A 17,296-nucleotide genomic window follows, 5' to 3' on the forward strand; every position below is an offset into this window, starting at 1 on the left:
ACCATGGATGAGGGTTCTGATGACAGTCACTGTTTGCTGTTACTATGTATGTGTATTATTTGTTTCCTTCAGTATATTTGTTTATCATAATGTTTAATCATTGACGTTTAGGTAGTTAACATATGGTAATTTAACCGTAACTAGTCGCGGAGGGGGCAAGGAGAGCAGCCGTCACTTTCTCCCCACAACAAACATGGTAAGTTACATCTTAGCTTACAAGTGCCCCGGGCCCCCTTTTACAAAGCGATATTAGTACTATCGAACTTAAGCGCTTAAGGCGATTTTAGTGCTACGATCATTTCGTAAAACGGGATTTCGTTTGTCTAGCTGGACAAATCCCTACATTAGTGTGTCATTCTGTTCACTGTTCCGAGTCATTTTGGCATGGGTGTGGCCCTGGTAAGTGTGGTGCTTGACCTAGCGATGAAACACATACATACTCCTTTCGATTAGTAGCAATACATCGTGACTATCCAACAGATAATACAAAGGTCTTCGATTAAACCATGAACTGACGTACTTTCATTCCCATTCCCTTTTTACTTCTCTCCATTTTACGTGTGTTATCTTCTCTCTCTTTAGTTTTCTTCTTCTTTGTTTTCCCCTTTCCTTCTTCATTTACTTTATACAGTAAGCACAGGCATACTTATAGGATATTAAACGAGCTTCCATTTTATATCATGTCCAGAGTGAAATAATGTTCAATTGTCACGAGCTTTAGCATGATAGGAAATGGTAGCGAGTTTAATATTCTATTTATTACCCATAATCGATCTTAATTTATATCACTCAACTCGTTTGGTGGAAATTTCCTGTACGGTTGTAGTGCGCCAATCGATGACGTCATCGTGTGGCGTCGAAGTGGTACGTCCCACTTGGCGTTCTAGTAGGATGTATTACTTTGATATGTACCAAGATATGTTTAACCATATGATAATAAATGTCTTACGTTCCCTCCCCTTCCCTCTTTACTTGGCTTGCCTTCTTCTTTCCACTCGTTTAATTTTCTCTTCATTTCACTACACTTCGTTTTACTTTAGCATCATTCCCCCCCCCCCCCACTCTTCATTTCACTACACTTCTTTTTACTTTAGCATCATCCCCCCCCCACTCTTCATTAAACTACACTTCTTTTTACTTTAGCATCATTCCCCCCCCCCACCTCTTCATTTCACTACACTTCTTTTTACTTTAGCATCATCCCCCCCCCCCCCCTCTTCATTTCACTACATTTCTTTTTACTTTAGCATCATTCCGCCCCCACCCCCTTTTCTTTTCACTTTCCTTTCATATCGTTTTCTTCCCTTTTTCTTTCTCTCGTTGATTCTCTAACTACCCCAGCTTTAGAAGTAATAGAAGTACAATGACTGCACCTGTTCGTGATGGGAGGAAACCTGATCTTACTTCATCAGTGGTTGCTGAACTCTCGCCAGTTTTCGTAATATAGTCTGTTTTCAACGCGCTGTGCGTTACCTGGATTCTAACAATAACCATCTGGTGCCGCTAAATTCTTAAAAGTAACATTCAGTCATGGGGAAGCATTATGAAGCAAACATACACGACTTATATATAATTGTGAACTCATTTATTAGAGAGCCAAGTGGATGGACGGGCGCAGATAGAAAGAAAGGAAGAAAAAAAGATAGAAAGAAAGAAGAAAGAAAAAAGAAGAAAATGCTTCAGAAAACAAAAAGACAAACCGTAGGATACGTACATGTGCATGTACTAGTATAGGGCATGTGTGTAGAATATAGGAGCACTACATCAATGAAATGGTTTTTAATATCACTGTAGTAATGTAAATGTGTGCTGCCATCAATAAACTTGGGATAGGAATGAGCAAGTATATGTCACTTGCATTCTTAAACATTATAATCCTTTTAATGAGCGATTTAGTGTGTGGTTAAATGTCTTTAGAAAAATTGACTGAAGCATTTTAACAATTTTAAGCAGTTTGAATCATATCCCCGCGCTAATAAAACGTGCACGTCTATACCCGAGGCTGTAATAAACACCTGCCCATCCAGTAGTTAAAGAAAGGTAAATACTACTCGTCAATCTGGCCTCAGCTACAGTTGATTGTAGTGACTTACGACGAGATGTACGACTGACACACGCAAACATCACAACCGTTCCACAAAACAACCATAGGGTAATCGTAACTTACCCCTCTCACGATTGAAATCTTCTGTGTCACGATGGTTCGTGTACGCCCTACACGCTTCATTAACAATAGTGCACTAGTTCAAATCAAATTAACATTACTCGTCAGATAATAACAACACATTCAGTTACATACCTCACCAAAGACATGCATGGCAGTATTAAATGCATTGTTCATAATACCAGGACATGGCGAACTTTGACCCGCGAGATGCTATTTCCTTTCATACTGTATACTAAACAAAATTACTGTACCTTCATATAGACTGTAGTCATCAAAGGAAGTATTTTGGCAACACTATGAATTGGTATCTGTCCAAGTTACAATACAGTACCTGACAAATTACTAAAACACAAATGTACGCAAGTACCAAATATAGCGACGGGAAATTATGTCAGTTCTTTTGTAATGGAGATTCCGGGCACCCTGCTGGCGGTTACCAGTGAATGTTACTAGTTACTAATATATCAGCCAGTATTGTGTAGCTGTTAATATAGTCCGACTGGAGATGTGTTCCTTTCTTTGACTGGCATAGAGACAGACATACCTGAAGTTCCCATTTGTAGGGTAACTGTGGTTATCACTGTACTATAATACCGGGTAACCCTGGAAACACCCACTAGCAACAGGTACTTAAACAAATTCTTGATCACTATATTCAGGTATTCGTCTACACACAGACGTCATTTTGGATGTTCTTACATCAAAATAAACTAGTACATAACGTTTTTTGTTTTCTCAGTGCTGGACAGCTTTCAGTGTAAAATTGCCATTGAAATGTTTGTATTTGATGACTATGAATGCATACGTCAATTATGGAGTGTCACCCTAGTACGTTTGCTTAAATATCAATAAACCTAGTGCCGTGACCTCGATTAAGTTACATCTAATCTGCAAAGTTATCAAATTCTTAAAGTATGTGATCTGAAACATATCACATATTTTGATTGCACTCAAAATGTAAGATATTATATGATATACACACACACACACACACACACACACATATACACATACACATACACATACGCATACACACACACACACATACACATACACATACACATACGCATACACATACACATACACATCATCATCGAGAGCGTAATACCTCACATTTATTTCTCTTGCAAAACATAAGGATGTTATGCGGTGTTTAAACGAGTTTTGTAGCAACTCTCATTTTTACCAAGAATCGTAGTTGCATTTTCCACGTACTAGTTTCAACACCCACCTTACACCAGATAAAAATATATACATTTATTTCGCATAGATAGTAATATTTTCACAGATTGCATATGTCATCTATATTTACCAATCAGAGCTAAAGCTGTGGGTGCACCTTGAATAGAAACCAGAAAGCCCACTATTTGCAGCCTAGAGGAGTCGTTAATGTCAAGTCAGTAACATAGATGATAACTAGGTTTGACAACCATAACCATAAACGTGGCGTGAAAATGGACGTACATGTTTCAAGTTTATTGAGCAGGATAGTAATAAGCCAGTTAGCCGCTGAAACAAACTACTAAAACACGAAGGTTACCAAATTCCAGTTTACCCATTCTACTGACACCCCGCTCCCGCATCATGGAAATATCCCAGGGAAGGACCTTGCTAGCCATTCAAGAATCTCATTCATGTACCACCCGATCCAATGTCATTATTTCCGAAATACCCTTTAAATACTGTTCTCAATATGCTTCAGTCTCCAGAAAGAAGGTTGATAACGTTCGGCGTTATGTTCAGTAATAACATAATCACTCTTAAACATTTGAGAGAGAGAAAAGGAAAACAAAGTGCCGTTATGTACCTTAAATACTGACAGTTTGACACGGAAACTGGCTATTTGAAATGGTGCGAAATTGTGTTAAGCTGAAATGAAATGCATTAAGACTGGAAACAGACGTGCGAATGATTTTACGTTCGGATAAGAAAATCAAATATCTGCAGTTGGTGATCATTTATCAATTTCTCGTACACGCTTATAGTCTCACATTCCACGAGTAACCTACTTCTTAATATATTAACTTACTTTCATTCACTCGCTGGTTCTTGTGGTAAATCATGAACAAAAGCAATGGTACACTTCACACACAACAGGGCGACGTGTATAAAAACGTACGCACTTGGGCATACAGTAATTATAACTATCTGTCAACACACACGGTGTATTACACAAACAAAACATTACGTGAACAAAACAAGACACAACAACACACAGACGCATACATATACACGTGCACACGCACAGTGCGCACATATAAACATACATGAAGACAGAATTCCGGACATTCACACACAAGCACACACATACGCAGGAAGTGTGTTTGTGTGGGTTGCAAACAACGATAAAGCCACATTTTTCTATTAGTAGCAAGGGTAGCACATAGGATAGCACATACTGGTCTTTGATATATCAGTCGTGGACACTAGGGCCATCAGAAAAACATTGAATTTCCTAAATTTGATCATTTAAGCAAGAAGTTGAGGTAATGTGTAAAATAGCATTACAATAGGTAGGACTAATTCCCACTGCCTAATAATAATAATCGGTGAGAACCTTTAATAGCAATCAAATCTGGAATCATGTATATACACGAGATCCGAACACAAACGGTCAACATAATGTTGATGACTTTGCAGCACGATGTAAGAGAAAGCCCCCTCTGTCTGGCTCCGCACCACGCTATGAGTTATGAAAGCCTGCATCAAAGAAATCATTCCACAACGATGTACTGTCTACGCCACCAGCTTTCGGCGTCTGTCGGTCTCGGGCTCGGAGATTACCCGGTGTGGGTACTTTCTGTGATGATTTAAAGCAATGCCATGCCTAAAACAAACGTGCCTTCATCAGAAACTGTGCTGCTAACCATTGTGAGAATTTAAAGTCCAGGGACCCGTTCGAATAAACAGTCGTAGAACATCATTTTAAATACAGAAAACCCTTAACGTAACTACGATCACCAGCCCGAGATTGCAATTGACGTAAATTACGGTAAAATAAAAAATAAAATAGGTTCGCAGCAGTTAACTGATGTAGATGTCAAATAAAAGTTAAATTATGATTTGATAATTTTCTAAGAAAGATAAGAAAGTTTGTTTTGTTTAACGACACCACTAGAACACATTAAACATCGGCTGCTGGATGACAAACATTTGGTAATGCTGAAACAAAAAAGAAACTTGACTTGGAATACATATAGCACAGGGATACATTAATAGAAGTTTATGAACAAGAGTTTTCGATTATAGTATCCATTGAGTATAAACGACACAACAACAAAACCGTGCGAGTTTCCATTACTTTATTTAAGCAGTAAGCATCATGACGTCATGGGGGTATTAATTTTCAAAATAACAAGTGACGGATTAGTAAGTCGATTACAGTCAGTAACGTGTGTGACCACCTCGAGCTTCCACTACAGCTCTGCAACGTCTTCTCATAGACCGTAGGAGTTGTGTAAACATCCGCACCGGAAGTTGACGCCATTGCTGTACAAGCGCCATCCCAAGCTCTCGGAAATGTGCTCGATAGGATTTAAGTCTGGTGAGCCGGACGGCCATTCCATGACATTCACACCGGCATTGCGCAAGACGTTTCGTGTCACGGCTGCTGTGTGGGGCGTAGCATTGTCGTGCTGAAACGTTAGTCCTCGTCCATGTGCGCGAAGAAATGGAAGGAGCTCTGGCGTCAACACTTGGTCACGATATTGCTGTCCTGTTAGGTTGCCATTAATGACAAGGAGTCGAGATCGACCGTTTCCTGTAAATGCACTCCAAATCTATCCACCTCTCGTACACAACACCGAGCAAATCGTTCTCGTTGCCTACGCCATATCGTACCCTCCCGTCGGCAAATCTCAGCGAGAAACGAGACTCACTGAATACAACCCTATTCCACTGTCTTTGAGAGAATCTCACATGTCTCCGTGCCCAGTGTAAACGCTGAAGACGATGATTTGCCGTCAAAATGGGTCCAACGTAAGGACGTCTGGCACGAAGTCCTGCAGCGAGCAACCGGTTTTGAATGGTCTGTGGTGTCACCCTCCCCCTGAACAATTCCCTTGATGTTGAAACGGAAGTCATAAAGCGATTACGTAGATGACGTAACCTTGTCTGTTGCTCTTCAAAACGTGACGTCACTCGAGGTGCTCCTGACCGTGGGCGATCTGCAGTTGGCCCGGTTTGCTGAACACGTGTCCTTAGGTTGTGGATTGTCTGTTGCTACAACCAAAGGCTCGCGCAACTTCTGGTACGGACTGTCCAGCTTGCAGCCTACCCATGGTGCTTTCTCTGTCGGTATTGGATAGTCTAAGAATTTGCAAATAATTGTTTCCGTATCACTGTAGCAAAGGTGTGGTGGTCACGTGACATTATGTACGTGCATTTCATGCTTTTAACAAAATAGACCGTGCACGTGCAACATCTCGCTTGACTGAGTATTGTGTATGTGAAATGCCATGTCAACAGCTGGACACAGCATAATATAACAATTAAGTTACCTCAAGTTGCAGTGTGTTGTTGTAGTGCATTTTATAATAAAATGAAGTTTCTTTTTTGTTTCAGTATACATTTGTGTATATAGTCTTAGAAAGGAAACCAGCTATATTTATTCCATTCGTAGCAAGGGATTTTTATATGCACAATCCCACAGACAGGATAGCACATGCCACGGTCTTTAATATACCAATCGTGATGCACTGGCTGGAACAAGAAATAGTCCAATCAGCCCACCGACGGGGATCGATCCCATACGACCGCGCATCAGGCGGACGCTTTACCAAAAAACATAGATATGAAATAATTAAAATTTATGTCAAAATGGATTTAGAATATTCAAAATACCTTTTATTAAACTCAGGGTTTGACGAAAAATATTGTTGTCGTGTTTAGGCCATATAATCTTGACAAGCAAAAATGGAAAGTAACGCTGGTGTATTAATACAGTCGTTTCGGAAATCAACTGGCCAAGTTAGTTACGGGTTTCTGTCAGCGTGTAGACATTGTTTGAGTAACATGTGGTTTAATATTAGCATTGCAGTAGTTACAGAACGTGTGGAGTGTTTCACGGTTGTTAGCGGCAGTGGTTCGTTGATTACCGGACACAACAAACAGATACATTAACGTTAGTGTTTTTAATCTGACGTTGATACAGTGAGCTGGGAAACCAAGATTGGATTATTGTTATTGTTATAGGTGCATTATTAGTAGTATGTGTTATACTAGGTGAAAGGTATGATTTGTTAGAGAATAGGACAGAACCTTTAGGGGTGACCAAGGTGCACAAATACCTACTGTTCTAAGAAAACATGTATTGTATGTAATGATAAATCGTAGGAGAACCTAGAAAATCCTTGGTTTGTAATACACTGTGCAACTAAAGTAGTATTACCTTATTCACACAGACATGGGCGTTAGCAAGGATTTTTTCAAGGTATGTGGAGACATGCTGGCACATAATAAAGTATAGGCATTGTCATGCATAGGCAGGCTCGGCGAAACTAATGGAACATCGGGGGGGGGGGCTGAGTGACTGAGATAGAGGGTGTGCATTTCATTATATTGAAAATAGAGTATTGTATTGTCTATATGTGTGTGGTGGCTGTGCGTGCGTTGTAATTAACGTATTAATAAGCTGAAGAAGAAATATTTCAACAATGTAATATATTGTGTAGTATTCCTAGAAACATTTTTCTAACGATAATTGATTGAAGAAAATTTCACAAAGACAAAATGTACTGAAAAACTGCTGATAATCCTCCCAACCCTCCAAATTAAAAGCAAAAAAAAAAAATTGGATTCTGCTTTTAAAAGATTTTTAGATTGAACTTAAAACTATCTGCATTTAGACATGAACAAATTTACATTTTGTTTAGGGTGTGTACGTGTAGAAAGATTGTATTATTGGGAAAACAACATCAAAATTAACGTTGGGGCAGTCGGAAATGAAATATGCTTTAGACAAACTAGACTCTAATAAGTGTCTCTGTGTGTGTGTGTGCGTGTGTGTGTGTGTGTGTGTATATGTTTTGTGCGTGTGCGTGTGTTTCTGTGTCCAAAACATATTTTGCCATTAAAAAAACCCTGCTATGGGCTCCTATACACAGATTAGAAGACAAAAAAGACACGTGTCAGATGTAAAAAAAAAAAAGAGAAGATATTTCAAGCAATTAATCAAATCGTTACAATTTTTTTAGTTTCATACAAATATCGCTACTGATCAGAAATCCGAACCTAAAAGGTATTGGTACTGAGCAGGGTACAGGAAAGCCAGGGTAAAACGTGCAATCCTAGTTTCGTCAATACTAGGATTGAAATTCCAGAGGAATAATATCCTCGTAAACGATAGAATGAGCGTTGTTCCAACATGAACAGTGAATCGTTTGTAGTCCGTGTCTGCATTCCCAGCGCAGTGGAAACCATTGCATTTAGCCATGTTCCTCCAGTTCAGTGTTCATATAAGTTCTTATTAATTCCACATTCTTGGCAAAGTGGAAACGGTTGTATTTAAATAAAGTCTAAAACATGAACCGGCGTTGTTTCGGTTGGACGCCTAAACACGGGTAATTGGTCGTTTACATTTACATGTTTGGCACTGTGGCCCAGTGTGGGGATGGTTGTGTTTAATGAAATGTACGCTCTTCCAGCTCTGAAAGTCATCTGCACTATATTCACGGTGAAAATGGTGCTATTTATCTTATCCAAATGGTTGCTTTGTAGTTTTAGTGTTTCTAAATCGTGGGACATAGGTGGGCTTTTTAATTTGGCTATAACATTGCGCGCTATTTTGTAAGCCCATTAATTCTTGGTGTGGAATCGTATTAATATTAAAGTTAATAAGTAATAGCATTAACGTATGTGGATAAAATGGGTTCCCTCTTATATGAACCTAGTATCGAGTGAGTTTAGAAAGTCGCACATTATGAAGTAAAATATCGGGAATAATGTAATGTAGAACAGTGAAATTTTATATTGTGTATTGATGGTACAAGTTTCGTTTCATGTCTTTCTTTTAATGGGCGTGTCAAACAAAACGGAATGTGAAAAAGTGCTATACTAGTGGAAACCCACTCAACATCTACACATCATGTATCTACTAAACACGATGGTCGACTGGCCCACTGTTTTCATTTCGTACAACCCACAGTCTCTTGTTAAATGAAGAAATACATTTATTTATTTCATAGAGTACTATTTTTGTCAGCAATATGTCGAGATTTTCCTTTAAAGCACTTCTGTGGGTGAAATTGTCAGCGTGACCGCTGTTGACTCTCTCAAGGAGACAGTCCCATATTGAATAGTCCATGGGGTTGCAGAGGCACATAAAAATTAAATTTCGAAACGTTGGGGGTTGTGAAAAGACAATGATGCAACAACTGACCGTCTACGTACGGTTGATCTACATCTACCGTACGTACATGTCAATGTGGAGTATGTTCTCACTGGTATAGCATTTTTAAACATTACGATGTTTTATCACGTGCCATTTTAAAGGTAAACCATGTATGAAAATAAAAATTCACAATCAATTCATAATATAATAAATTGCTTTTGTACAAAAAGTCTTAATGTTATATACGTTTCCCGTTAACGTGCGACGTTTTTGTTCTTTTCAATAACCCGATATATATAATCATATAATTGCACTGTAATTGTGAAGTAACTTAGAATATGTTATATGTTACAGTACCACCATAATCACCTTTAGGTAGGTAGGTATAAAGGATTTACGTGCACATATACCACGAAGGTTTCACGCACGCCTGTCATGGGCTTAATCTCTGACTTCGCCAGTGACTAAGTCCAGGATAGGAAGGGGGGAGGGGATAAGTTTGAGGTGGACGGAAAATGGAATAAAGCCATTTAGTAAAGGTCCAGCGAGTGCGCGGACCAACAAGTAGACACCAAGTAATAGCCGCGTTGTCATTGGTTGTAGTTCGATTCCTTGTGTCTACCTGTAAAAAAACCTAAGTCTACGGAGAATAACTGCATCCCAATCATGTCCGGACTAAGAATTTAAACCCAAAGATAAGTTTGACTGCTCGGTCTAAAAGGTTTTAAGGTTATTTGAGCAATTGAACGGGCGCCAAAATGAAGTGCGTTGGACTATTTATAAAAAACCAAACATAATAATTTTTTAAAGTCCAACTAAGCCCCAAAAAGGAGGTTACTTGTCCTAGTTAAGGTTGGCGCAGCAGGACTCATGGCGAAGTGATGGACTGTTCAGGCCTGAAGTTGGGGAGTCCTTCAGTCAACAGCTGGGCGTTTCTGTCGATGGCTCCTGGATGGATGTCCCGCAATACCATCTTTAGGATGCGATGAATCGTCGCGTTGGACATCGATGGCATCAGGAGTCCCTGCCTGTACAGTCCGTCCTGCTGTGCTGTCACGTAGAGTTGTTTTGAGTGGAGGGCTGCCTGTAGCTGGTACTTCCCCTGTCCAGTTGGAAGTTGGCGCCACAGCTCTTCTACCCACGGTCCCTTGAGGTGCTTGCTGTCGGTCACCGATAACCGCTCCTCGGTACTTTGCTGGAAGTTTGTCGCAGACGAGAATCCAGTCGGATGTCTTCGGTATGGTGGCCGCCGACATCTTCCTCCTCTTGGGTTCTCGCTGGACCGCCGCTGGAACAGCAACAACTGCCGGAGGTGCTGGTGGACTTGCCGGGGGGTCAGTAATGACCACGTGTCCCGTATCCATTTGAGCTGGTACGTCTACAGGAGGGGCCGCCAATGTCAGTGGAGCTGACAGCTTTGGTCCCCCCTGGGCCGCTCCTGGCGAATGCTTCTGTCGAGTGGGTGGGGGCGGCCGCGTAGAATGAACCGCCCCCGGTGGTTTAGCCACCGGGTTTGGATCACCCTGCACCGCCCCTGTCGGTCTCGTCCTCCTCTTCGGAACAGGTGGGGCCGCCCCTGGCGGTTGAGCCGTCAAGTTAGCCTCCCCCCCCCCCCCCTGCGTAGTCTTAGGTCGCCTCCTCCGTCTTCTGCTGGGTGATCGACGCTTCCTATCCACGCCGTATATTAGCGTGATGGTCGCGGAGTCGCCATTGTGCTCGACGCGATACTTAGACAAAAGCCCAAGCGTGCGCAGCACAGCCCCTGGGGGGTGGGGGGGGGAGAGAGAAATCACCACGTTCTCGGAACACAACCTTATCGCTCGAGAGTCAGTACAGAAGTCCTAATCACCTTTATCATAATCATTAATGTCATAAACACCCATCAGCATAAACAATCTGATTTGCCTATAGGCTATAATAATGCATCTTTGTTAAAAAATAAACAACGCCTGTTTATGTTATTTAATGTTTTAGTCTTATACAATAAAAACAATCTTGGTTAAAATAAAACAAGGCAGGGAAAAACAGACGCATTTTTGTACTGTATCAAAGTAACGGTATATTTCTGACGTGCTAGATATAAAAAGTCCTAATTTACTCTCACTTTACACAATCGAGTGACGTTATCTCAACAAGACGAACATTAAAGTGTGGTCTGGAATAACGCGGAGATAAGAAACCTGCGCGCAACGCGTATCCAGGAAGTCTCGATAACCTACACGACTAGGTAAGAAGATGAATCAATTATTAAGTCACAGGAACAGTTTCAGGAATTAACCAGTTATGTATATTTTGATAAAAGAAAGTATTTGTGTTCTAGTATTTCAAAGTCGAAAAAATCAACCAGTCATATATATCACTAAAATGAAGACACTTCTTCTAAACTGGTGTTTGCCAACTTAGGTAGTACATGCCCTTAGGAACGATAAGAGAAGTGGGGACCTCACGCTATAGATTCTTCCCATAATGTGGTGCTTTATATGCAGCTAAACTTGGAATTACAAATCTGTGACGTCAGAGGGGGGGGGGGGAGGGGACATGTGATACCAATAGAAACAAAATATTGTTCCCAAATACACATCCCAGGATTTTGATTAGGCATGGCGCTTTTTATTTGTATAGAATATAATGTTGTATTTATAATGATCATTTGCACTAGAGAAAACTGCTATGGTTAGGCCTATTATCAAAAGAAATTATAAAAATAAAATAAAATAAAATAAACCGTCATGATGCTGGTATTACTATCTACAAATTACTTTCTACTGGGTATTTAATTAATTTGTGTGTGTGAGTGTAATCGTGTGTGTGCGTGCGCGTGCGTGCGTGTCCGTGCGTGTGTGGTTGACTGCACAGTTAAGTTCCGTGATGACTGCCAGTCTTTAATTTTCAAACAGAAGGTCAATATTATAAAGATCATATTGGTTATGGTGCAAATGACGCATTGAAATACAAACTTAAGGATTGTTGGTATATAATGCTTACTTAGGTATACAAATTGCACGACTGTATTGCTACAGAGTTATACAAAATTCAAAAATTAAAAACTAAAATTCAAATATCTCAGTATGTCTAAAGTGTGATATAATAGGTTATTTCCGTAGATCATTCATATATAGTTAAAAATTGCAATAGGGGACGCTTTTGTGCTTTTAAAGCTGCTAAAACAATGTAAAAGTGAAACATGTTAATTTATAGTTTTAACATAAAAAATAAAATGTCAGAAATGACAGTTGACCTTCTAATGGTATAGTCGCTCGACAGATGACCTACAACCAGTAGAGTCCAAGACATTTGACCTACTAATGGTAGTCGCACGACAGATGACGTACTAGCGGCAATCCCATGACAGTTGATCTATTAACTGTAGGAGCGTTACAGATGACCTAGTAACGGTATAACAAAAGATGACCTACTAACTATAGTCGCACAAAAGATTACCTACTAACTATAGTCGCATAACAGATAACTACTAACTGTAGTCGCACAAAAGATGACTTACTACCTGTAGTCGCACAAAAGATGACCTACTAACTATAGTCACACGGCAGATGACTTACTAATTGTAGTCGCATTACAAATGACCTACTAACTGTAGTCACATGAAAAATGACCTACTAACTATAGTCGCATGAAATATGACCTACTAACTGTAGACACACGGCAGATGACTTACTAATTGTAGTCGCATTACAAATGACCTACTAACTGTAGTCACATGACAAATGACCTACTAACTATAGTCGCATGAAATACGACCTACTAACTGTAGTCACATGACAGATGACCTACTAACTGTAGTCGCATGACAGATGACCTACTAACTATAGTCGCATGTCAGATAACCTACTAAAGCCACAGTCGCACGATGTAGATGACCTACTAACTATAGTCACACGGCAGATGACCTACTAACTGTAGTCGCATGAAATATGACCTACTAACGGTATAGTCGCACGACAGATGACCTACTAACTACAGCCGTATCACAGATGATCTACTAACGCTATAGTCGCACAAAAGATGACCTACTAACTGTAGTCACATGACAGATGACCTACTAACTGTAGTCACATGACAGATGACCTACTGACTATAGTCACATGACAGATGACCTACTAACTGTAGTCGCATGACAGATGACCTACTAACTATAGTCGCATGTCAGATAACCTACTAAAGCCACAGTCGCACGAAAGATGACCTGTTCACTGTAGTCGCATGATAGATGGCCTACTAACGTTACAGTCGCACGACAAATGACCTACTAATAATAGTCGAATGATAGATGACTTACTAACAGTATAGTCGCATGACAAATAACTTATTAACTGTTGTCGCATGACAGACTGCCTACTAACGTATAATCGCATGATAGATGACCTACTAACGGTATAGTCACATAACAAAAGGATCTATTAGCAAGACGTTGCCCAAGACAGTTGACCTACTAACGGTATAGTCACAAGACAAAGGGATCTATTAACAAGACAGTTATCCAAGACAGTTGTCCAAGACAGTTGACCTACTAACGGTATAGTCACAAGACAAAGGGATCTATTAACAAGACAGTTATCCAAGACAGTTGTCCAAGACAGTTGTCTAAGATAGTTGACCTACTAACGGCAGGATCCAAATGATGTCAAAAATGTGATACTTTTAACATAGTCTTAAAGGACATATAGTTTTAGAGGACACACGCTACATATTCCTATTACCAGCAAGGGATGTTGTACTTCCCACAGACAGGATAGCACATACCAAGGCCTTTGATATATCAGTCATGGGGCATTGACTAAAACAGGAAAAAAGCAATCAGAGAATATGTAGATTCACATACTGTTTTATAATATTTTAAATTTTATTTCCCTACATTTGAAAAGATAGCATGGTAATATGCCTATAAACATATCTGACTGCTTACATAAGCGTACGAGACGAAGGGTCGACTGCCTCTCCCTCTCCAAGGGCTAGAGTAAAAAAAATATTTTTAAACACGATGGAGATGTTCGAACAAAATGAGCTGGCCCGAAATGTTTTCAGCATGTATTTTCATCTTTCTTCTTACAATATTAGTTGTGATCCATGTAAAAATGCGTAGTGTTTCATTTACAACCCCATATAGATGAGGGAAGTAGTCCAGTGGTAAAGCGCTTGCATTATGTGCGGTCGTTCTGGGATCGATCCCCAAAGGTGGATCCATTGAGCTATTTATCATTGCATCCATTGCACCATGACTGGTACATTAAAGGTCGTGGTATGTGCTATCCTTTGTGAAATGGTACATAGAAAAGATCCTTTACTATTAATGAAAAAACTGTGGCGGGTTTCCTCTCTAAAACTATATGTCAAAATTACCAAATGTTTGACATCCAATAGCCGATGATTAATAAATCAATGTGCTCTAGTAGTGTCGTTAAACAAAACAAACTTTAACTTTTTTACAACCTTTAATAGATGTTTCGTAGTAATGCCAATGTGAATAAACGTTGTTATCTAGATTGGGACATTTTCATTTAATTCGGGTAAAAATCAGCTAGCTCCCTACACAAATGGGATCCCGTACGCCTATGATTGCTTACATTTTCACTAACATTTAGAGCATGGGATCTACAAAGTTTATGTATGTAAGGTGAACGAATGTGTTAATTCGGTCTAGCTCTCAAGGCCACCACTGTTGACGTGCTGCTGTTCGCACTACTACTGTTAGGGTTTCGTACGTACACAGATCGTAGACCGCTACAGCTGTCCGCAAACATCTTGAAATTCTAAAATTGAGGAGTGCCCATCTTAATGTTCTCCAGGAATGTTTAATACACATTCTCCTTCCTGCTGACGTATGCGTGTTCGTCCATTTATCTTAGTCATGCACGAAATTATGAACGTGAGCAAACTACTTGTGTAGACCTACATGTATTTACAATATGGACTTGCTCTCGGTGTATGTAATAAGGTGATGAGTGCGTGTTTAGGTTTTGAGATCACAGGGTCGTTCTCAACGTCTGTTTTATGGTATACCAGTAGTGGAATGTTTTATATAACTGAAAGCGCATAATTAGTTAAAAAGTTTGTTTTGTTTAACAACACCACTAGAGCATATTTATTTATTAATCATCGGCTATTGGATGTCAAACATTTGGTAATTTTGAAATATGGTCTTAGAGAGGAAACCCGCTACATTTTTCCATTAGTAGCAAGGGATCTTTTATATGCACCATCCCACAGACAGGATAGCACATACCATGACCTTTGTTATACCGACCGCGCATGAAGCGAGCGCATTACAACTGGGCTACATCCCGCCAACGCACATAGTTAGAACCCGACGCGAGGGTCGTCCGTCCACCGTGAACATACAGCAGAATCGACTAAGAGCTTCACATGGGAAGCGAGGAGCTTAGGATCGATCCCACTTGTCAGACCCGTTTTGGAACGTTTCTGATTTTAACCAGTTTCTACAACTTGTGTATCAAAAACCGTGGTATGTGTTGTCTTGTTATTAGAAAACAGCACATACAGTTTTAGCTGCCAACTAATATAATATTGTTGTCTTTTTAGGGTCAACATAATGACTACCTAGAGTTGATCACTTCAGAAGTGTTGATGATGTGATTCCTAGAGACCTGTCCAGCAAAATGCATCTATTCATTGTCTGCTTTAGCCTCTTTCTTCAGCTCACAAATGCAGTTGGCATATGTTAGCCTTAGGAACCTTTTGATTATCTCATTTACATTTTACTCTATCATTTAAAGTATATTTAACCTTTTGTTTACAAACAAAAAACCTACAATTATGAATTTTAAAACTTACTTACTAGTTTTTGGCCCCAGTGTTGTTGTTTCGTGAAAAATGGTACGAATCCAAACGAGCGAGTCTTTGTTTAGTGTGAAGTGAGAACCAATACACGCCAGCGGGACCGTGCGTAGTTCCCTCGCTGACAGTTCCTCGTAATAGGATATTGGCTCCACGCGCCATATGCCAGCAAGCGCATCGCTATCTACCAGTGTGCCGCTCATTATTGCATAAGGCAGTGTCTGCTTTCAAAACGATCAGTGAGCAGTCTGCTCTCAAGTAAAATAATTTAAACTCTTGAGGTCATTTGTGTTGAGATAGAACCTAGTCACTGGGCCCCAGTGGTAAAGTGTTCGCCTGAGATGTGATCGATTGTAGGATTGATCACACTTGGTGGATCGATTAGAATTTTCCTGATCTCAAAGCCGTGGTATGTGCTACCTTGTATGCAAACGTACATAAACATTTTAAAAGCAACGGGTGTCTAAAGCAAGTGTAGATCTAAAGCAACTGTTAAGAACCAAATAACCATAATTTAAAATATGCTGAGATGTAACTAAACAAATGTTTCTTTCTTTTTATGATCATTCATAATATGGTATTTGGAACAAATGTACTTTGTAAATATTGTAAAAACAATTTACCGACACAGTTTAATCAGCGACTATTAGTTATCTAATATATGATACTTTGGAGATTGCGAGGTAAAGGGGGATTTCAATTAGTTGATTTTCAGTCAGTTCTTTAATCTGTGTTATAACTGTATGCCAAAACACAATGTCATTGATTCTCAGTCAGTCCCTTAATCTGTGTTATAACTGTATGGTCAAAACACAATTATTGACAAATCCGTTGGTGAGAACACCATGCATTATTTTTGATAACACATGGGTTGTTAACAAACACGTGTCAAGACATACGACTGGCTGTTCCTAGGTGATGACCAGGTCACCGGTGCCATGCAGCCAATGAAAAACAAATCGGTGGAAATAGATTACACTGTGACG

General features: G+C 39.8%; 2 protein-coding genes across 2 annotated transcripts in view; both read right to left on the minus strand.

The window, feature by feature from the left end:
• LOC121381125 (myosin light chain kinase, smooth muscle-like) overlaps positions 1 to 16,578 on the minus strand; it is a 76,158-nt gene extending 59,580 nt beyond the window's left edge. The window contains exon 1 of the mRNA XM_041510258.1: positions 16,312 to 16,578. The gene's annotated coding sequence lies outside the window, so the exon portion shown is untranslated. The remainder of the gene's footprint in view (positions 1 to 16,311) is intronic.
• LOC121381509 (wiskott-Aldrich syndrome protein homolog 1-like) lies at positions 10,412 to 11,355 on the minus strand. Its single transcript, XM_041510832.1, has 2 exons — positions 11,347 to 11,355; positions 10,412 to 11,224 (listed from the first exon to the last, which is right to left on the minus strand). Exons 1-2 carry the CDS (start codon positions 11,353 to 11,355, stop codon positions 10,412 to 10,414), a joined length of 822 nt encoding a protein of 273 aa, XP_041366766.1.
• Positions 16,579 to 17,296: the final 718 nt, after the last annotated feature.

This window comes from Gigantopelta aegis, chromosome 9, assembly GCF_016097555.1.
Source record: "Gigantopelta aegis isolate Gae_Host chromosome 9, Gae_host_genome, whole genome shotgun sequence".
Taxonomy (NCBI): domain Eukaryota; kingdom Metazoa; phylum Mollusca; class Gastropoda; order Neomphalida; family Peltospiridae; genus Gigantopelta; species Gigantopelta aegis.